Source organism: Zootoca vivipara, chromosome Z, assembly GCF_963506605.1.
Source record: "Zootoca vivipara chromosome Z, rZooViv1.1, whole genome shotgun sequence".
NCBI lineage: Eukaryota > Metazoa > Chordata > Lepidosauria > Squamata > Lacertidae > Zootoca > Zootoca vivipara.
Genome location: NC_083294.1, coordinates 12,321,672 through 12,344,732, shown reverse-complemented (window position 1 = coordinate 12,344,732; position 23,061 = coordinate 12,321,672). Strand labels below are relative to the sequence as shown.

The window sequence follows — 23,061 nt, the reverse complement described above, 5'->3', positions numbered from 1 at the left end:
GCCAAAGCAAGAAATCTTAGCAAGTATGTATGATGAGGTTGTTCAGCTCCATAACTAGGGTATATTTGACACAATATTGAACTCCAATCAGTAGCACAAAAGTAATCAGAGTATGTTTAACCAGCTGTAGCTCAGAGGAAGAGCATCTGCTTTGCATGCAAAAGGTCACAAGTTCAGCCGCTGGCTTCTCCAGGTAGGGCAAGGAGAGAAACCTGCTTGCAATACTGGAGAGCTGCTGCTACTCAGTGTAGACAATATTGAGCTAGATGGACCCAACGGCAGGTTCCTCCTATATAACATATTCCCCACCTGATTTTTCTCTAAAAAATCATTTTCTCCCCCACCCTTCCTTCCCACCCACTCCACTCGATTACCTTTTGCAACCCTTTCCTGGCTGGAGGTCATAATAACCTGCTTGGCATTGGCTGCAGTCCCGCCCAGTCACATGGGGGAGGCAGATGCACTGACCGGTGACATCATCACAAGTCGTTGCTCCGTTGGTAGAGCCTCCAGGGTTACACTTGCAGGCTAGGAAGGATGAGGGGAGGGAAAAATACATTATTACACTTAAATACTTGGAGGGCTAAGCCTACTGGTCTTGGCACAGCCCAGCCCCCCCCCCCAAATTCAACAAGCAACCCATATTTGTTGTGTGCATTTAAAATCTAAATTTTCAATTCTGTTGGCTTGTTTCCCCCCAAAAAATAAATAGTTTTTATTGTTTTAAACCTGGGTGGGGAGCTTCTTTTGGACTTGGGGCCACATTGTATTGCATTCAACATTCTAAGGGCCACATACAAATGGATACACTCCATCCTGGCAGTGGCCACAGCATGCAGAGCAGTCTGAGGCTGAGCCACTGCCAGGCCAAGCGGAGGCAGGACCCCAGCTCCTACCTGATCTTTTTTATTTGCTGTGATGGCCCAGTGCCCTCCCAAGCATGTGCATGCCCTCCACCCCAAAACCAAAAAATAAAATAGAATAGACCCCAAACCCAGACATTTCCATTAAAATGTAAAAATCCACCCGGATGGGCATGTTGGACCCCCAAAACAGGGTATGTCCTTATATGCAATTGTTCTAGAGCCACTTCATAGAAGTGGCCAGGGCCAGAAGCAAAAAAAAAGGTGGGGTAATGAATGTAAATTTTACCTTTTTACAATAGGATTGTTTCTACACACATTTACATCCCGCTCTATCCACGCCAGGCAAAAACATCCCTTAAAAATGATTAAGATAGTGTTGTCTGAGTTTCACACCTGTGTTGTAATTTATGATCTTGTGGAAACCATAATTTTATGATTATTTTTCCTTTTTAGTTGCCTTTGAAGTGTCCAGAAACATCAATTTGTCTAATCACGATTAGCTCCAGAAGGCAGCAAGGCTGGACATTCACAAGGGCACCAAAGTTAGCAACAGGGCACACTGCTCTTGCTACAATTTCCATTTAGCACAGGAAATCCAGGAAGACTGGATGCAGTCTAAAATAATTCTCTGTTTCCATATTTTGCTGCTTCCATGTTATGGGAATCACTGAAGGTGTCGCGCCAATAAGCCCACGTGGAAGTGGGCAGGACACAGGGCCCCCTCTTTCTTTTAAAAATGGGGAAATAATATCTGACCTACACCAATGTCCGAGCATCTCACCAGACACAGGAGGGTGATAAAGGCATAATGAAAAGAGATACTTTCCAATAAACATAGACTCCTTTCTTAATCTATGTTAATGACCAAAATCAAGACTGTGTTATGCCAACCACTCAATACTGTTTATGAGTTCCTCTAATCCAGGGGTCGGCAAACATTTTCAGCAGGGGGCCGGTCCACTGTCCCTCAGACCTTGTGGGGGACCGGACTATATTTTGAAAAAATATATGAACGAATTCCTATGCCCCACAAATAACCCGGAGATGCATTTTAAATAAAAGGACACATTCTACTCATGTAAAAGCATGCTGATTCCCAGACTGTCCGCGGGCCAGATTTAGAAGGCGATTGGGCCGCATCCGGCCCCCGGGCCTTAGTTTGGGGACCCCTGCTCTAATCCCTGGATCCAGCAAGTGTTGAAAGCTAATCAAGCCAAGCTAGCATCCTCGTGAGGTGATGGACTGCAACTGTAGGAGAAACAAGACCCTTTTGGGTTGTTGATGCTGTGAACCCCTCCATCGTAGGCTCAGGTTGTTATATATGTGTAAATATCATAAAGGCACCACTGTCTCCGCTGTGCCTCATTCCAAAAGGAAAATCGGACTTTGGCTAAGTGGCTGGAACCCCTGGAATCCTTTTTTTAACGTCTGCATGCTGCTGGACCAAAAGGTTTCTAAGCAGCTCTCAGGAGGAGCGGAAGGCATGTACTCACGTTTACACTTCACAGCATGGTGGGTGGCTAGTGGATCTCCATAGAAGCCTTCCTGACACCTCTCACAGCGTTCCCCTGCAGTGTTGTATAAGCAGCGGAGACACTGGCCCGAGACAGCATCACAGTTGCCCACAGCATTGGGGTCCACGTTGCTGTTGCATTCACAGGGGCTGCAAGGTCGGACTGGACCATTCCTTCCAAGGGGGTCCCCGAAAAAGCCATCATCACACAGCTCACAGAGTCTCCCTAGAGAAGAGCAGCAGAGGTAGGAGGAGAGAACCAGGTTTTGTCAACAAGTCCCGCCAACAGAGACTGCAGATGGTACTGGAGTTCCTAAGAGAGCTGAAAGCAGTTTGCAAAAGGTATCACTTTCCAAAGCGTTCACATGTAACGCAGGTGCTTTCTGGTTTAGTAGAGTTGGTAGGTTTTTTTAACAATTGGAATATAACTTGTTCATCCTGTTCTGTCAGAGTGGGGTGACTGCATTCACTCTGATTACTAATTCCTCTTTCAAGCCATCTTCAACTGTCTGAAAAATATCATTTGTTGGTCTCCTGGGAAGCATTACATCAGCAGCCCATATTCCATTATTAACTCAGGCGGGAGAATTATTTCACTCTGCTCTGGTGTTTGCTATCATTAACATGAACCCAAACTTCCCTATAAGCCATAAAGACAAAATTGTACATTCCTTTCCTTCTGAAATTGATTTTCCGCCACTAATTTGCAAATGACACAGAGGTATAAAATGTTTGTTGCTGATTTCATGAGTCAATGTTTAAAATAAACATAGAGGTTCATTCGGGCAAAGACAGAGTGACAGAGGAGAATGGGAGAGAGCAAAGGCAGAAATATATCCCCAAATTTAGTTCTATAGCCATAAGGACCAGCAACTTGCACTTAAAACAAACCCAAGAGGAACTGAGATTCTCAGAGGTGCCTTGAAAAGCAGAGAGAGCTAAAGGAAGAAGTGGGAAAGACCATCTATATAGTTTTCAAGGGAAAATAAGGCACCCACCTCATGACCAAGGGAGCAGTTTGTGGAGCAGGGTTCAGAGGCTTCATGGTCACCAGCAAAAACAACAACAACACAGATTGGCAGATTGGCAACCACTGGTTTAACGTATGAGCAGAGCCCCAATAGTTATACCCACCTCTTTGTCCCAGTGGGCAGTGGGTACAGACCACCTCTCCGCTCTGTGGGAGAGCCAGACAAGGCGTCTGGCCAGGGCAAGGGCAAGGCCTACAGTCATCAAAGCGGCCAGTGAAGGGGTTGCCATGGAAACCAGCAGCACAACGCTCACAGGAAGGCCCCTCTGTGTTGTGCAGACATTGGCAAAGGCCTGGTGGAGAAAGGAACAGGACAAGCCACTCAGGAATTAAGATAGAAGAAAACGGAAAACAGCTGCTTGCTGTCCTCAAATGGAATCACGGTTTAGTTTTTTTTTTGTAAGAACAATAGAGAGGCCATTTTGTGCCGGGCAGGTAGTCCACCTAGGCTGGTGTTCTCGTATTGACCAGAAGTCCAGTTCATATATCCGGATTAAATATATCTACATTTTATATTTATATTTTAACAAACTAATCTCCTTGGTCTGCTCAATGGTGCAGCCCTCATTTGAAATTGACAGATACTGGTCGGTATGTTGTCTCACATGGAAATTAATTATTTTTGGAAGTCCTAGAAATATTGAATGAACAGCTAGGTGTCTGGGGCATGTCGCAAACATTCTTCTTGTTTTATTTCCAAAAGGTATAAATCACTTTATGTTAGACATGTCAAAGTGGTATACAAAAAGGGAGGATCCTTAAAACAAACTATAAAAACAGGGTAGATACAGCACAGAGAGCTTTCTGATTCAGCAATCTAACGGGTGGACATAATAAAATTATCAATAAAACAGATGAAATAATAAAGAAAGTACACACACGGAAATCGGCAAAACCATTTAATGTTCAATTAGAAGCTGGGCTAGCATGAGGATAATAATAATAATAATAATAATAATTATTATTATTATTATTATTATTATTATTATTATTATTTCTTCTTTCCCCCACCGAAAGACACCTGAACAAAGCTTGCATCCCAGAGCTCTTGTGCCGCCCACCCCTAGACGAATAAAATAGACCAGACTTTGGTAATCTTTGGAAGCCAATATTTGGTGCTCCCAAATAGATATTCTCAATTATGGATCTTCCCAATTTGTGCCGCCTTCACTCAGTGCCCTGTGAAGGAAAACTGTCAACACTCTGGCAGCACCCTAGAGCCCTTCCCTCCATCCCAAAGATGGGAAAGCCCTTACTACACTTCTGGCTTCAGGGAGGCAGTGTCAGGGCTCTGGCAGCCCTCCCCACAGCCACACAGTAATTGCAGCCTATGCAAGGCAATATCTGGCACCTCCAAGTGGATCTTCTTAATATTGCACCACCTCCAATTTTAGGAGGACTGAAATAGCATAGCACTATCTAAAAAGCAGAACAGGAATAGTAATGGACTGGAAACAGTGTTAAGTACCTCCGGAGGAATATACTGTACCCTACAACCAAAGCAGGTCCTACATGCAATGTATTATATCCTATTTGAGGTTTTGTTACTTGAAAAGGCACAGATATTGACAGACTGTAGGTCAGAAAGGAAAAGGGCTGCAACGAGGGCTAGGCGATGTCAACATCGTGATATGTCACCAGCTAAACACCGTGATACACCAAAAAAATTTAAATTATCACCTTTGGTCTAAAATAAAATATCTAGAAGGGATACACAGACACACCAGCATACACAGAAGGGGATAGGAGAGGAAAGAGGCTTAAACAACAAAGCAAGGTTTTTTAATATTAATTTTAAATCAGCAGTAAATAATCCCAGTTTATTCTTCTACTAGAAAAGCAAGCATCAGGAACATGGAGAGGGACGACTAACTTCTTTGAAAGCCAAAATGTACCGCCCCCTCCAAATGGATTGTCTCAATTATGGATTTTTCCAATTTTGTTCCACTTTGGCATGGCACCCTGTGCAGGAAAACCAGGCTCTGGCAGGGTCCCAGAGCCCTTCTCTCTTTCCCCAACCTGGGCAAGCACTTACCAGACTTCGGGCTTTGGGAAGGTGGTGCCAGGGCTCTAGCACCGCCCTCCCAAAAGCCACACAAAATGGATGCACTTTGTAATCTTTCCTAAAATGGCAGCCTGTGGGAGGATAGTATTTGGCTCCCCAAGTGGATCCTATCAAGTATGCATCTTCTCACCTTTGTGTGGGCAAGCCCTTACTAGGCTTCCGGCTTCAGTATGGTGGTGCCAGGCCTTTGGATGCACCCCCTCCAACAGCCACACAAAATGGACGCACTTTGTAATCTTTCCTAAAATGGTGGCCAGTGGGAGGCCAGTATTTGGCGCCCCCAAGTGGATTTTGCAATGACGGCTGGGCGATTTCAACATCGTGATATTTCACCAGCTAAATATCGCAATATACTGATGTAACACAACATCTAAAATAAGGATGAAACTATGTGCAGTAGAAGCAAACAAACGGGTTGAAATTCTGGGAACTGCTATTATCTAGGGGGTCTAAAATTTATAAAATCGTACTTACTTTTAACATATTGTTACAACCATTACTTTATAGTAAAGATAATTTTAAAATTTGCTCTTTTTCTCTAAAATCAAGCCTGTGCAGGCAATTAGTAGCCTAGAAATCAAAGTAAAGTGGGAGAATATTTCCTAACAGACACAAGGGAGACACACAGAAGGAAGGGGACAAGGGAGGAATGAGGCTTAAAAAACAGGGCAAGATTTATTTTTTGAAATAGCCCGTTTAGGGAAGTAAATAAATAGAGCACACACATACAAAACAACACGAGCAGAGCTTTCCAAAGTTTTCATGTTTGGGACACACTTTTTAGGCACACGTACATCATTTCAAGATAGAGTGATTCAGTTTTACTAACCAACTGCAGGTTAAACAAATCCCTTTCCAGCCCCAGGAAAAAGGGGGGGCAGGCAAGTGTTTGGGTGACAGGACACACTTACGCATTGCGACACACAGTTTGGAAAGCTCTGCACTAGAGCAAAGCTGCAATCACATTTGTTTTACTCAGCTGTGGGAAGGTTCTGTTTGGGCTTTGGCAGTATCCCAGAGCCCTTGTATTGCCCTTCCAAGGGCAGATAAAACGAATCCTTAAAATTTTGTGCCACCTCAGCTAGGCACCCTGTGCAGAAAAACTGCCCATACTGCTCTGGCTCTGGCTCCAGGGCTCTGGCAGCATCCTAGAGCCCTTCCCTCCTTCCCAAAGCTAGGCAAGCACTCACTGGACTTTCCGCTTTGGGAAGGCGGTGCCAGGGCTCTGTGCCGCCCTCCAACAGCCACACAAAATGGATGCACTTTGTAATCTTCCCTAAAATGGCTGTGGCCTGTGGGAAGCTAGGATTTGGCGCCCCAAGTGGATCTTCCCAAGTATGCATCTTCTCAATTTTGTGTGGGCAAGCCCTTACTAACTTCTGGCTTCAGTATGGCGGTGCCACCCTCTTCCAACAGCCACACAAAATGGACGCACTTATTAATCTTTCCTATAATGGTGGCCAGTGGGAGGCTAGTATTTGGCGCCCCCAAGTGGATCTTCCCAAGTATGCATCTTCTCAATTTTGTGTGGGCAAGCCCTTACTAACTTCTGGCTTCAGTATGGCGGTGCCACCCTCTTCCAACAGCCACACAAAATGGACGCACTTATTAATCTTTCCTATAATGGCGGCCAGTGGGAGGCTAGTATTTGGCGCCCCCAAGAGGATCTTCCCAAGTATGCATCTTCTCAATTTTGTGTGGGCAAGCCCTTACTAACTTCTGGCTTCAGTATGGCGGTGCCACCCTCTTCCAACAGCCACACAAAATGGACGCACTTATTAATCTTTCCTATAATGGCGGCCAGTGGGAGGCTAGTATTTGGCGCCCCCAAGAGGATCTTCCCAAGTATGCATCTTCTCAATTTTGTGTGGGCAAGCCCTTACTAACTTCTGGCTTCAGTATGGCGGTGCCACCCTTTTCCAACAGCCACACAAAATGGACGCACTTATTAATCTTTCCTAAAATGGCGGCCAGTGGGAGGCCAGTATTTGGCGCCCCCAAGAGGATCTTCTCAATTTTGCAAGGAGGGCTGAGCGATGTCTGCTTTTCAACATTGTGATATGTCATCGCGATATATACCGATACAGCACCATGTCCGTGTCTGAAATATGAACGGAGATATGTAGAACGAACAGAGTTACATGCCAGCAACTCTTAGGGGTCTAAAACTTATTCATTTTAACTTAATAAATTGTTACAAGTGTGATTTTATATTACCAATATTTTTTAAAATAATACATTCTCTCTAAAAGCTGTAGAATAAATTAGCAGTGTAGATGTCAAAGGTAAGGTGAGAGAAAGTTCCCTAACAGGGATGGGGGAACAAAAAAAATAATTCCTTCCAGTAGCACCTTAGAGACCAACTAAGTTTGTCATTGGTGTGAGCTTTCGTGTGCATGCACACTTCTTCAGATAGAGATAAGGGAGACACAGATTGTGGGGGGGGGCAAGGGGAGGAAAGAGGCTTAAATAGGGCAAGGATTAATTTTCTTGTTTTAAACGCAGCATTAAATAACCCAGTTTATTTTTCTACCAGAGTAGTGGAGGCTGCCAAGCAAGCCACAAAAAAAGCCGGACTTTGGGGTGGGGAGGTAGAAAGGGGTTCCTGCTCTTGCAAGAGCCCCAAATTTTGTGCCACCTAGGCAGGGTGGCTCTTGCATAAAAACTGCAGGCTCCGATTTGGCTCTGGGAAGGACACTGCAGGGCTCTAGCAGCACCCTAGAGCCCTTCCCTGCTTCCCAAAACTGGGCAAGTAGTTACTGTACAGTACTAGACTTTCGGCTTCAGGAAGGCAGTGCCAGGGCTGCAGTAGCCTCCCAGAGCCCTAGCGCCGCGCTCCAACAGCCACACAAAATGGATGCACTTTGTAATCTTTCCTAATATGGCTGCGGCCTGTGGGAAGCTAGGATTTGGTGCCCCAAGTGGATCTTCTCAAGTATGCATCTTCTCACCTTTCTGTGGGCAAGCCCTTACTAACTTCCAGCTTCAGTATGGCGGTGCCAGGCCTTTGGAAGCACTCCAGAACCCTAGCGCTGCCCTTCTCCAATAGCCACACAAAATGGACGCATCTTCTCAATTTTGTGTGGGCAAGCCCTTACTAACTTCCAGCTTCAGTATGGCGGTGCCACCCTCTTCCAACAGCCACACAAAATGGACGCACTTCTTAATCTTTCCTAAAATGACGGCCAGTAGGAGGCCAGTATTTGGCGCCCCCAAGAGGATCTTCTCAATTTTGCAAGGAGGGCTGAGCGATATCTTGCTTTTCAACATTGTGATATATCATCGCGATATATACCGATACCAATACAGCACCATGTCCATGTCTGAAATATGAACAGAGATATGTAGAATGAACAGGGTTACATGCCGGCAACTCATACTACTTATGGGTCTAAAACTTATTTATTATTACTTACACTTAAGAAGTTATTACAACTGTGATTTCATTTTACCAATAATTTTTAAATCAGCATCTTTTCTCTAAAATAAAATCTGTGGAAGAAATCAGCAGCACAGATGTCAAAGATAAGATGAGAGAATGTTCCCTAGCAGAGATTAGGGAGACACTGATTGGGGGGGCAAAGGGAGGAAAGAGGTTTAAACTCAGAATTAAATAACCCCCGTTTATTTTTCTATCAGAGTAGTGGAGGCTGCCTTGCAAGCCATAGCAACCTGCCAGGCTTTTGGGAGGGGAGGCAGAAAGGGCTTCCTGCTCTTGCCAGAGCCCCAGATTTTATGCCCCCTGTGCTGGGTGCCCTGTGCATAAAAACTGCAGGTACAATTTTGTGCCACCTTGGCATGGCACCCTGTGCAGGAAAACCAGGCTCTGGCAGCAACCTAGAGCCCTTCCCTGGTTCCCAAAACTGCGCAAGCACTTACTAAACTTCTGGCTTTAGGAAGGTGGTGCCAGGGCTTTGTGCCGCCCTCCAACAGCCACACAAAATGGATGCACTTTGTAATCTTCCCTAAAATGGTGGCCTCTGGGAGGCTAGTATTGGCGCCCCCAAATGGATCTTCTCAACTATGCATCTTCTCACTTTTGTGTGGGCAAGTCCTTACTAACTTCCGGCTTCAGGAAGGCAATGCCAGGGCTGCGGCAGCCGCCCAGAGTCCTAGTGCCTCCCTCCCAAGGCCACACAACGTGGACGCACTTTCCTAAAATGGCAGCAGCCTGTTGGCGCCCCCAAGTGGATCTTGTTTATTTTGCAGCACCTCAGATTTTTTGAATGACTAAAATACCATAGGACTATGTAAAAAGGAGAACAGGAATAATGGACTGGAAACACATTTAAGTACCTCAGGAGGAATATACCCTACAACCAAAGCAGGTCCTGCATGCAATGTATTATGTCATATATGACATTCTCCTACTTGAAAAGGCATAGAGATTAACAGACTAAAATAAGCATCCTATAAACATACGTCAGAAAGGAAAAGTCATCCCAGAGCCCTAGCGCCGCCCTCCCAAAAGCTACACAAAATGGATGCAGTTTGCAATCGCTCTTAAAATGGCGCCCTCTGTGAGACCAATATTTGGCGCCCTCAAGTGGATCTCCTCAAGTATTTTTGGATGAAATAGCATAGTACTATGTAAAAAAAAAAACAAGAACAGGAATAATGGACTCGAGAAAGCGTTAAGTACCTCCGGAGGAAAATACCTTGCAACAAAAGCAGGTCTAACATGCAACATATTATATATGAAATTTTGCTATCTGAATAGCCAAGGAGATTGACAGACTAAAAAAGAAAAACGGCTGCGATTAGGGCTGGGCGATGTCTGGTTTTCAACATTGTGATATGTCATCACAATATACCGATATAAGACCATGTCTGAAATAAGGATGGAACTACGTAGAGACAAACGGGGTGGTGTATTTTGCAACTCCTACTTCTTAGGGGTCAAAAACTTACCTATAAGTTATTGTTATGCCGATTTTACAGTACAGATAATTTCAAAATTAGCACCCTTTTCTAAAATCAAAGTTGTAGAAGTAACTAGTAGCATAAGTTGTCAAATCTAAGGTGGAAGAATGTTCCCTAACAGACAGGAGGGAGATTCACACAAACCAGCACACACAGAAGGGGAGAAGGGAGGAAAGAGGCTTAAACAACAAGGCTATATTTATTTCAATTATTTTAAACTTCCTGCTCTTGCAAGCATCCCAGCAGAACTTTGGTGTCAGGAGGTGTGTGGGAAAAATAAATATTTATTCTCCACCCATCCAAAAACACCTGAACAAAGCTGTGATCACATAAAGTTTACTCCTATTCCAGAGCCCTTGCAACACTCTCCCAAAGAAAGATAAAATGGATGGACTTTAGTAATCTTCTGAAGCCAATATTTGGCACCCCCAAATATATCTCTTCTCCAGTTATGGACCTTTCAAATTTTGTGCAGCTTCAAAACTGCCGGCACTGCTCTGGGAAGGAAGCTCGAGGGCTCTGGCAGGGTCCTAGAGCCCTTCTCTTTTCCCCAAAGCTGGGCAAGTGCTTACTAAACTTCCAGCTTTGGGAAGGCGGAGCCAGGGCTCTGCGCCACCCTCTGCGGAGAGCTCCAAGGTCCAGGCAAGGGCAGGGCAATGTCTCATTTTCAACATTGTGATATGTGGCCAGTTAACATCACAATATACCAATATTACAAAACGTCTGAAATAAGGACAGAACTGTGTTCAGGTGAACAGCATAATGTGCTGGCAACCACTACTACCGTACTTAGGGGTCTGAAACTTACAAAATCGTACTTACCTTTAACATATTGTTACAACTGCTATTTTACAGTACAGGTGATTTTTAGATTATCACCTTTTCTCTAAAATAAAAGCTGTAGAAGTAATTGGCAGCATAGATATCAAAAATAAGATAAGAGAATGTTCCCAAACAAACACGATGGAGACACAGACACACCATCATAGGGTTGTCATACCTCCAGATTTTCCTGAACATACAGAAAATCACTGAAATGTCGGAGAAAATCTGAGTGTACAAGCTGTTGTGCCTTTGGCACGGGCAAAGTTCATAAATGTATTTAGTTTGTATGGGCTGTTATTGTACTGGGTAGTGCGGCTCCACCTACTGGTCAAAAAGAATATTGCTGACAGTTGGGACAGTTGGCCTGAGGGGTTAGACAGGAGGAGTTCAGTGGGTGTGAGGGTATCAGAGGGAGTGCTGTTACATGTTCTCCACCTGCAAGATAGTATCGTTGTTTTACCATTTAATACTTGTCTTCACACTTATTATTTGTCTTATTCGATTTATTTTACCTCGTTCTTGACTGTTAATAAAGTATAGGACTAAAAGTAAAAAACAGTCTATTTTTTTCCGTCGAAGACAAGAAGCTTTAGCTGTATGTTGAACTACCTAGGTCACCAGGCACGGTAGTGAGGACAGAATAGTAAAACAACGGCTTTCCAGCAAGTGGAAAGAGATAAGACTATGCAGACCTGCTATTCTGTCAATGCACACGCCTGCATACGACAATAGCAAGCTCTAAACAGTCAGACATCTCCTTAACAACATGTCTCAGAGTCGGGCGTCTTCGGGAAAGGCAAGGTCCCAAGTCTCTGGAACTTCTAAATATTCAACAGTGAGTATTGCACTCGCCATCGCTCGCGCCAAGGCTGAAGCGGCTAAAACACGAGCAACCTTCGCAGAGCAAGAAATAAAGATGAAACAGGAAAAGGCTAGGTTGGAAGCAAGCCTAGAAAAACTCATTGTAGAAAAAGAAACAGCAGCCGCCATAGCTGAGGCAGACGCCTTAGAAGCGACTTTAATTCCTGGCAGTGAACGCAACAGCGTACTCAGCCCAGATCCGGGACTACAAGATTCCCTGCAACGGACTTCAGAGTACGTTTATCAGCATTTCAAATCAAGTGACTATGTACCTCTGCAACAACCTAGAGAAGAGGACATCAAAACGACAACCCAAGACTTTTACACGGTGCCGCTGCAAAACAGAGACAAGCCTATTACTATGAGCAACCCGGAAAACTCAACCTTCGAACCGGAGCAGTACAACAGAAATCACATGAAATCAGAACCACCAGAAAGGTATGTGAAATATACTCGGAGTCAAGAGTGAATTTCATGCTCTTTATTCAGCTCATAGTCATCAAGGAGGAGAAGAGAAGACGAATGGCTCTTTCCCCCAAACCGTCTGCTTATATACATTATTTACACAATGGGCCTTGCGTGATTGGCTACTTCAGGGCTACACCTGTGGGCCAATTATATTGTGGATTGACTTCTGCCTGCAGCCTGATTGGCTGCTCCTACAGGCCAATCAGGTAGCAGATTCACTTCTGCCAGCCGCCTGATTGGCTGCTCCAGCAGGCCAATCAGGTTGAGGATTCACTTCCACCTGGAGTTGGATTGGGTAGCTCCCGCTGATTCTGAATCCTATTGTTCTAGGATTCAGCTCAGTACATAACACCCCTCCCCTCTAAGTTCCAGTCCTGCCCGGGAAGTTGCATTCGTAGTCCCCAAGGTCTGCTGGCCGCCTCCGTGTGCGTTGTGGCCTGGGGTGTTCCTTGGTCAGGGGTTCTGGTTCTGGCTCGTGTTCCGAGGCTGCTGGCTGTGCCAGGGCTGTCTGGTCTGGCGCCACTGAACCACTAGGTTGTAGCTCTGGTTCCGGTGTCCTTCCAGCCTCGGGGCGCCCCTCTGTGCCTACTGCTTCTGCTTCCCCTGCCCACCCCTCTCGCTCTACAGGCCTCACTGCCCTGCTGTCCCCTTGGGACCCCTCTGTCCCGCTCTCCTCCCGGGTTCCTCCTGGGAATCGTCGCCGTAGCTGGTCGCAGTGGCGGCGCCAACATTGCCCCCCTTCCGTTAGTACCTCGTACGACACGGGACCGGTCACCTTGGTGACTGTGGCGGGTACCCATGCTGGGCCTGCCCCAAAATTCTTTGCATACACTGGGTCCTGGGCCACAAATGTCCGGGGGTTCCTGCCTTTCCCCACCACTACCTCATCCTGAGCTCTGTCGGGGTGAAGTCGGTCCAGTCTAGTTGCAAGGCGCCGGCCCATTAGTAATTCAGCTGGGCTCCGGCCCGTCGTTGTGCTTGGGGTGCTGTGCTGTGCTAGAAGAAATGCGGCAAGGCGGTATTCCCAGTCCCCTTGTGTCATGCGGCGGAGGCTGTCCTTGGTGGTCCGCACCATGCGCTCCGCTTGGCCATTGGTGGCAGGGTGGAATGGTGCTGAGCGGATGTGGCGGATGGCGTTCTGTGCTGTGAAGGTCTGGAACTCCTCTGACGTGAATGCGGTTCCATTGTCCGAGACGAGGGTGTCAGGGAGCCCGTGGGTCGCAAACAGCTTACGTAGTACCCGGATGGCCGCCGCCGTAGAAGTGGATGGTACCAGTGCGACCTCCAGCCATTTGGTGTAGGAATCCACCACTATGAAGAATGTTTTTTCCTGGAAGGGGCCAGCGAAGTCCACGTGCAAGCGTGACCATGGATGTCGGGCGGACTCCCAGGGCTGGACTGGGGCCCTTGGGGGATCCGGGCGGGATTCTTGGCAGGTCTGGCAGTGTTGGACCCAGGCCTCTATCTCTCTGTCAATCCCCGGCCACCACACATAACTCCTGGCAAGGGCCTTCATCCTCACTACCCCTGGGTGTGTCTCGTGTAGGGCTGTGAGGACCCTTTTGCGGAGGGGCTGGGGAACAACAACCCTGCTTCCCCATAACAGGCACCCCTTGTGGGCCGACAGTTCATGTTTGCGGTTTGTGTAGCCAGCGAATTCTGGCCCGGGGCTGCTGCTGGGCCATCCTCGCCACACCCAGTCCAGGACCCGGGAGATGACCCTATCTTTTGTGGAATGGTGCGCAACTTCTTGTGCCTGAATGGGTCGGTCGGGAAGCAACTCCAGGGTCATAACCTCTTGCGCAGGCGCTGGGTCGGGGCCTGTTTCTGGTAGTGGTAGCCTGCTGAGGGCGTCTGCGTGGCCCATCGCCTTCCCAGGGCGGTGGATTAGTGCATACTGGTAGCCGGCAAGGAAAATTGACCACCTGAGGACACGTGGAGACAACACTTGGGGGGTCTGCTTCTCAGGAGCAAACAGGCCAAGCAACGGCTTGTGGTCAGTCACTATGGTAAAGGGCCGCCCGTACAAGAAATCATGGAATTTTTTTACGCCCTTCACGATTGCCAGACCCTCCTTGTCAATCTGTGAGTAGTTTCGTTCGGCTGCAGCAAGCGTCTGGGAGAAGTATGCCACCGGCACCTCTCTTCCATCCGGGAGTTGGTGTCCCAGGACAGCGCCGATGCCATAGGGAGAGGCGTCGCATGCCAGCACCACTGGCAGCCTCTCGTCGAAGTGTGCTAAGACCGAGTTCGAGACGAGCAAGTCCTTGACTGCCTGGAATGCGGCCCTTTGTCGCTGGCCCCACACCCAAGGGGCCCTTTTATCTAGGAGTCTGTGTAGGGGCTCCGCTACCGCTGCCTTATGGGGAAGGAAGGCATGGTAAAAGTTCAATAGTCCCAAGAATGATTGAAGTTCGGGCTTGCTCTTGGGCGCTGGGGCCTCACAAATGGCCCGTACCTTGTCACCGGTTGGATGGACCCCTTCTGCGTCCACCTTAAATCCCAGAAAGTCCACCTGCGGCACTCCCAGTAAACACTTTTCCCGCTTCACCTTGAGGCCCGCCGTCTGGAAACGGTGCAGGACGGAGCGGAGGCGGTCCTCAAATTCCTCTGGTGTGGGCCCGGCGATCAGTACATCATCGAAGAAGGGGGTGACGCCAGGAATCCCTTTAAGGAGAGAGTCCATTAGATTCTGGAATATGCCTGGTGCCACGCTAACGCCAAATTGCAGCCGCTTAACTCTGAATGCCCCTCTGTGCGTCACAATCGTCTGAGCCTCTGCTGTGGCTTCGTCCACAGGCAACTGTTGATACGCTTGGGCCAAGTCCAGTTTGCCAAAGATTTTTGACCCAGCCAGGGTGGCGAGGACATGGCTGACCACTGGCACTGGGTATGCATGGGCCGTGAGAGCCTTGTTTATGGTGCATTTGTAGTCTGCACAGATGCGGACCGAACCGTTAGGCTTGACGGGTGTGACAATTGGAGTTTCCCAGGGGGCGTTGGGCACCGGCTCCAGCACTCCTTGCTCCACGAGCCGGTCCAATTCCTCGTCTATGCGGGGTTTCAGGGCGAACGGGACCCGGCGGGCCTTGTGCCTGATGGGTCGTACAGCGGGGTCTAGCTGTAGGGCAATGGGGGGTCCTGTATATCGTCCCAATGCCCCATCGAAAACCCCTGGAAACTCTTTGCATATGGCGTCCACGTCCACTTGTAAGCTAGTGCGGTTCACCCCGGTAACGGCTAGCCCCAGAGGTCCAAACCATGCCAGTCCCAGTAAGCTAACGTAGGGGCCCTTAACTACCAGCAAGTCCAATTGTTGCTTTCGCCCTCGATATTGCACCCTGAAGGTCCCCACCCCCATAGTAGGGACCTTACGTTTCTGGAAGTCCCGGAGGGTGAATGGGGCCGGCCTTAGTTTGGGACCCCCATTAGGGCACAGTTCCCTTAATGTTCGGGCCGAGATTATGGATAGAGTTGAACCCGTGTCCAGCTCCATGCGGCATGGGGCTCCCTCTATCTGTACCTCTATATAAATTTTCTCTGTGCTGGGATGGGGCAACTGGAATACCTGGTAGTCCGTGATCTCCGTCGAATTGCCTTGGTGCATGGTGCCGTGTGACCTGGGGCTCCTGGGTCGGTCATCTGATGCTTGTCGACGGGTGAGTCGAGCCCGACACACCCGGGCGATGTGTCCCAATTTTCTGCACTGCCTGCACTCTGCGTTGCGGAAACGACAGGTCCTCCTCTCGTGGTTCTCCCCGCAGCTTGCACAGTTCCCTCCTTCTCGTCGAGGCTGCTGTGGTGTGTGTGCTGCTTGAGTGCGCCGCTGTACTCGGTGTACTTCCTCCCTGTCAGATTCGGATTCGTCGGTGAGGTCTTCGTGGTAGACCCTCGGTTGGGATGGCGGGGACGGTCGTGCCTCTTGCGTTGACCTCTCGGCGGCTTCGGTTGCCAGGGCTTCCTCCAGAGCAATCTGGAACGTGAGGTCTTTTTTGGCGTAGAGGCGTCGTTGCAACATCTCGTCCCTCAGGCCACCGACGAGGCGGTCACGAAGCATGTTCTCCAATTCTGAGAAGTTGCATAACCGGGCGGCTTGGCGGAGGGAGGTCACAAACCCAGTTATGGTTTCCCCCGGGGCTTGCCGCTTTGCGTAGAAGGCATTTCGGCAAGCTACCACCGAGGGCTGTGGTGAGAAGTGCTCCTTCAGCCGTTCCATTATTGTTTTGTAAGAGACGGTAGCGACATCTCTAGGTGCAAGGAGAGCCCGGGCGATTTCAAACGTCTCCTCTCCACAGACGCTGAAGAATGTTGCCCTCTTCATGGCATCGTTGGTGACTTCTTTCGCTTGCAGGAGGAAGTTGAAACGGGCGGCGTACCCTTCCCAGTTTCCTGATGCTGGTTTGAATGGCGAGAAGCTGCTGTCGGTTGCCATTCTGGGTTCCTTGGGTCCTGGAGCTGAAGCCTGGATGCACGGTGCGATGCAGCGGTGCAGCAGGTGGCGGTGCTGCGGTGCAGTGCGTGGTGGCGGTCAGCTCAGCAAGATCCCACCTTCGTCGCCAGTGAAATATACTCGGAGTCAAGAGTGAATTTCATGCTCTTTATTCAGCTCATAGTCATCAAGGAGGAGAAGAGAAGACGAATGGCTCTTTCCCCCAAACCGTCTGCTTATATACATTATTTACACAATGGGCCTTGCGTGATTGGCTACTTCAGGGCTACACCTGTGGGCCAATTATATTGTGGATTGACTTCTGCCTGCAGCCTGATTGGCTGCTCCTACAGGCCAATCAGGTAGCAGATTCACTTCTGCCAGCCGCCTGATTGGCTGCTCCAGCAGGCCAATCAGGTTGAGGATTCACTTCCACCTGGAGTTGGATTGGGTAGCTCCCGCTGATTCTGAATCCTATTGTTCTAGGATTCAGCTCAGTACATAACAGTATGATTATCCCATACCTTTATATCGTAGTGACCCTCACCACACTGATCCAACCACAATAGACTTTGCCAAGTTCCTTGCTAAACGTGAACTAGTCACAAAGGGACTTGAAAAGTTTAACGACCACCCTGAAAGTTACAGAGCCTGGCGTGCTTCTTTTCAAAATGCTATCGAAGGCCTAGACTTATCGTGCTGCGAAGAGATAGATCTCTTAGTCAAGTGGCTTGGCAAAGAGTCTGTTGAACACGCCAAAAGAATTAGAACAATAAACATTAATTACCCAGGCATCGGCCTTAAAATGATTTGGAATAGACTTGAGGAGTGTTACGATTCAATAGAAGCTATAGAGAATGCACTATTTAAAAGACTTGATAGTTTTCCTAAGATACTTGCCAAAGCTTACCAGAAACTCAGAGAATTGAGTGATTTACTAATGGAACTTCAAGTAGCTAAATCTGAAGGAGACTTACTTGGACTTACGTTTTTAGACACAGCTAGAGGTGTCAACCCCATTGTACAAAAGTTACCTTACAATCTACAAGAACAATGGATTGCACATGGTTCTAAATTTAAGAGAAAACACAATGTTCCGTATCCTCCCTTTTCTGTTTTCGTGGATTTCGTGAACCAGCAAGCTAAGATGAGGAATGATCCCAGTTTTGATTTCTCACTGTCATGTGTTATTCCCCACGGACTGAACAAGACCCCAATATCACTACACAAAATTAATGTAGACTCTCCAGATTCTCCTTTCAGGTCTGCTAACTCTTCTCTCACAGAGGCAAGAATTAAGGGTCCTGGTAAACAGTGTCCCCTACACCGCAAGCCTCATCCTCTGCAGAATTGTAGAACCTTCAGAGAGAAGCCTTTAGAAGAATGTAAGGCCTTCCTGAAGCAGAACAACCTTTGCTACAAGTGCTGCTCAGCCTTTCACTTCGCTAAGGATTGTAAGATCAGTCTGCGATGCCGAGAATGTGATAGTTCAGATAACAATACGGCTCTACACTTTGGGTGTGCCCCATGGTCCTTACAACACACAGTCAGCTTCACTGAGCATGGCAGGGAGCAAAAACACACTACTACAACTACGCCAGAGATTACCTCAAAATGCACTGAGATCTGTAAAGGAACCATAACTGGCAAGTCCTGCTCCAAAATCTGTTTAGTTAGAGTCTACCCTGTAGGTAACAGGAATAAAGCCATCAAACTATATGCTATTCTAGACGACCAGAGTAATAAGTCTCTAGCCAGCCCAACCTTCTTTGATATGTTTGATATCAAAGGCCCTAGCTTTCCATACTCTTTGAAAACGTGTTCAGGTAACGTTGAGACAGCGGGGAGAAGAGCATCCGGCTACAAAGTAGAGTCCTTAGACGGCCAAACTTCTTTAACTCTACCAACCCTCATTGAATGCAACCAGATTCCCGATCAAAGATCTGAGATTCCGACCCCAGATGCAGCACGTCACCACCCACATTTAAAACGCATAGCGAATCTAAAACCTCAACTAGACCCGCAGGCTCAGATTATCTTACTCCTGGGGAGAGATATCTTACAAGTCCATAAAGCAAGAGCCCAGATTAATGGTCCTCACAATGCCCCTTACGCCCAGAAGCTGGATTTAGGATGGGTCATTATAGGAGACGTCTGCCTTGGAAGCATGCACAAACCAAACTCTGTCAACAGCATGCTCACAAATACACTAGAGCAGTGGTTCCCAACAAAATTTTCTCGAGGACCCCTCATCGAGCCGCTATTGTGACAAGGACCCCCATTAATTCCTAATCCTAAATCTAATTCCTAATTCCTAATCTAATTTTTCCAGTAAGCTTAACACTGATCTTGGAAGGGTTAGGTTCAAGGGACGCCGACGATTTAGGTTCAATGGACATTGACAAGATCGGTTCGAGAGTCACTGACTTACTTGCTTGAACATCAAATGCATTATCTTCCTCTTCATCTGTAGGCCTTTGTCGTTTTAACGAACCACTTTTTAACCAACGGTCCATTTTTAACTACGCGAACTGTAGCTTCCGCGAAAAACAACGCTTTGTAAACAAACACTACTGTTTTGCAAAGAGGCAGTGCGCACCAGGGAGGAGGGAGGGGAATGGAGAAGACAGGGTACCTGCGCAGTAGCGCACAAATGAAGCCGACGCGCGCAAAGCATCTTGGGGAGATGAGCGTTAGTAGAATGCGCATGCTGCCTCTTTGCAAAACAGTAGTGTTTGTAAAGCGCCACCTAACGGCATACAGCAGAACTACTGCCTCTATCTAATTCTAGTTTTGCGCTAGACTCTGCTCATGCAGGAAGCAGCCAAAACAAAAAATCTGTTATCATACGAAATATATTTAATATATTTTTTATTCTAATAGCATCTTGCGGACCCCTCTGGCATAGCTCGCGGACCCCTGGGGGTCTGCGGACCACCTGTTGGGAACCACTGCACTAGAGAATGGACGCCCTTCTCTTTTCCAACCATGTCACAACCACTTCCTTATAAAGGAATTACCTCAAAAAAATCATTCAATTTGCCCTGTCATCAACCTCCCTAACGAGGACGTCGATTGTGACAGCGACACAGATCATCTAGGGTGTACAGTCTTCCAAAGAACCAGAGACGACAATAAGGTGGCAATGTCTATAGAAGATAAAATGTTTTTATAGACAATGGAACAGGAATTTGTTAAAGATGATACAAATAGCTGGGTCGCACCCCTTCCCTTTAAACTGCAGAGACGACGGCTACCTAATAACAGAGATCAGGTGCTCAAACGCCTCTCTTATCTCAGACATAATTTGCAAAGGAAGCCAGAGATGAGAGATCATTTCTTCTCCTTTATGGACAAGATATTTAAAAAACGTCATGCGGAAATAGCTCCCATCCTCAAAAACTCTGAAGAGTGTTGGTATCTGCCAATATTTGGAGTGTACCACCCCAAAAAGCCAGGCCAGATTAGAGTAGTATTTGACTCAAGTGCCAAATTTGAAGGTATCTCCTTAAATGACATCCTTTTGACAGGACCAGATCTCAACAATAAACTTTTAGGAGTACTCCTCCGTTTCAGAGAAGACTCTATTGCCTTCACAGCAGATATTCAACAGATGTTCCATTGCTTCTTTGTTAGAGAGGAAGACAGACATTTCTTGAGATTTTTCTGGTTCAGAGACAATGACTCCTCTAAAGACATCATGGAGTACCGCATGAAGGTACACATCTTTGGTAACAGCCCCTCTTCCGCAGTTGCTATCTATGGACTTAGACGTTCAGCACGTGAGGGAGAAGCAGTGCGTGGCACAGATGTTAGACAACTCGTAGAGAAGAATTTCTATGTGGACGACTGCTTAAAATCTCTGCCTTCAACTGAGTCCGCAATCAGTCTCCTTAAAAGAGCGCAACAGATGTTTGCCTGCTTTAACCTCAGACTCCACAATATTGCTTCAAATAGTAAAACTGTAATGGAAGCTTTTCCTACTCAAGATCACTCCAACGAGCTAAAAGATTTGGATTTGGGAACGGATTCTTTACCTATCCAACGCAGTCTTGGTCTGCTTTGGGACCTGAAAGCTGATTCCTTTACCTTCCAGGTAAATACAGATGAAAAACCCTTTACTCGCAGGGGTATCTTATCTGCGATAAACAGTCTTTATGACCCACTAGGGTTCGCAGCACCTGTCACTATTCAAGGCAAAGCCTTACTTAGGGACTTAACTCGTGGAACATCCGACTGGGATGCTCCACTACCCCCTGAAAGAAAAATCTTATGGGTGAAGTGGAAAGATTCCCTAACTGCTTTGGCTGAACTCCAGGTTATACCCCCATACGCAACCATACCCTCCACGAAAGTACGAAACCAAAAACTCTGTATATTTTCTGATGCCTCTACCAAAGCAATAGCTGCTGTTGCTTACTTGAGAACTGTAGATTGTGAGGCACAGTGCCATTTAGGATTTGTCATGGGCAAAGCAAAACTTGCTCCTCATCCTGAGCACACTATACCCAGGTTAGAACTGTGTGCTGCAGTATTAGCGGTTGAATTAGCCGAACTTGTCACTTCGTAACTGAACATCAATCTTAAAGATGCTGAATTTTACACCGACAGTAAGGTAGTGTTAGGGTATATCTACAACGAGAGTAGATGCTTTTATGTCTATGTTAACAACAGAATTCTACGGATTAGGAAATCCACTTGTCCAACTCAATGGCATTACGTACCTACTGAACACAATCCTGCAGACCACACTACAAGGGCTGTTGCAGCTAGTCATCTCTAAAACACTACATGGTTGACAGGACCTGCTTTATTGTACAAGACAGAGCTGACTGCCCCTCAGAATGACATATCTGAACTAGTGGACTCAGACCTTGATTCTGAAGTCCGTCCTGAAGTTTCTACACTTCAGACAATGACTACAGTCAGTCATCTCGAGTCTCACAAGTTCAGTAGATTCTCGACCTGGAAGTCACTCATTAGAGCCATTGTTAGCCTAACCCACATAGCTCATTCATTTAAACATGTCACACCTCCAGTAGAGAGTAATTGTAAAGGCTGGCATCTGTGTCCCAACATCCGCACACCATCAGAGCATCAACATGCGCAAAATGTGATCATTTGCATTGTGCAACATGAAGTCTATGCCAGAGAGATCAACTGTATCTTGAACAAAAAGGTTATCCCTAAGGACAGTACTCTTAGGAAACTTGACCCATTCCTCGGTCGAAATGGCCTGTTAAGAGTACGTGGTCGTCTCAAGCAAGCTAAATTAGAGTTAAATGAAAGAAACCCTCTCATTATACCTGGTCAGCACCACATCACTTCTCTGATTGTACTGCATTACCACCACCAAGTCAGACATCAAGGACGTCTATTTACAGAAGAAGCTTTACGTTCTGCTGGTTTTTGGATAGTGGGAGCCAAACGACTTGTGAGTACTGAAATTTATAAATGTATTACTTGCTGTAAGCTTCGTGGCATACTCCAAACACAAAAGATGGCCAATCTTCGACTTCCGGTTGGGGCGCGCTAGAGGAAGAGCTGTTGAAAAGCGGAGTTCCGTGAGGTCTCCGACTTTTTGAAGTCAGTGACTGTCTGAGAGGGGGGGTTTAGCGCCAAAAAACCCACCCTAGAGAAGGCAAGAGTACGGGTCTCTCACCGAGCGAAAAAAAAGGGGGGGGAAGGCGCAAAGGGCAGAACTTCGTCCCGGCACCACGGGTGGAGGAGACGGAGAGGAGCCAGACGCCATCGATCCAGGACGCACTGACGAGGCGCCCAAAGCTCGCAATAGCCAGTGCCCAGGACACTCTGACCAAAGGTAAACTTAAAGATACTGACCTGTGAGATAGAAACAGCCTCTGAATTCGCATGCCACGAACACTCCAGGCGGAGAGAAAGGTTGGGGAACTATTTTACTACCGCGGAGGGATACTGCTTGTTAGCGGAACTCCTTTTAAATATATTAACACAGAAAGAGAGAACGCACGGTACAACTAAGGGGCCGGGGAAAAAAAGAGAGGAGGTGAAAAAGGTATTACGCGGCCGGCTTCCAGAAGGGGGAAGGATTAAATCAGCGCC

General features: G+C 47.1%; 1 protein-coding gene across 2 annotated transcripts in view; it reads right to left on the bottom strand.

Annotated features, from left to right (window-relative positions):
• The window catches only part of LAMC3 (laminin subunit gamma 3), a 98,580-nt gene that overhangs the window by 22,284 nt on the left and 53,235 nt on the right, over positions 1-23,061 (bottom strand). For both annotated transcript variants that reach the window (XR_009557032.1, XM_060270544.1), the window contains exons 13-15: positions 3,514-3,702; positions 2,360-2,605; positions 375-528 (exon numbers count right to left, since the gene is read on the bottom strand). Coding sequence is in view for 1 of the 2 variants with exons in the window: in XM_060270544.1 (XP_060126527.1) it covers positions 375-528; positions 2,360-2,605; positions 3,514-3,702 (589 nt within the window). In the remaining variant the exon portion in view is untranslated. The remainder of the gene's footprint in view (positions 1-374; positions 529-2,359; positions 2,606-3,513; positions 3,703-23,061) is intronic.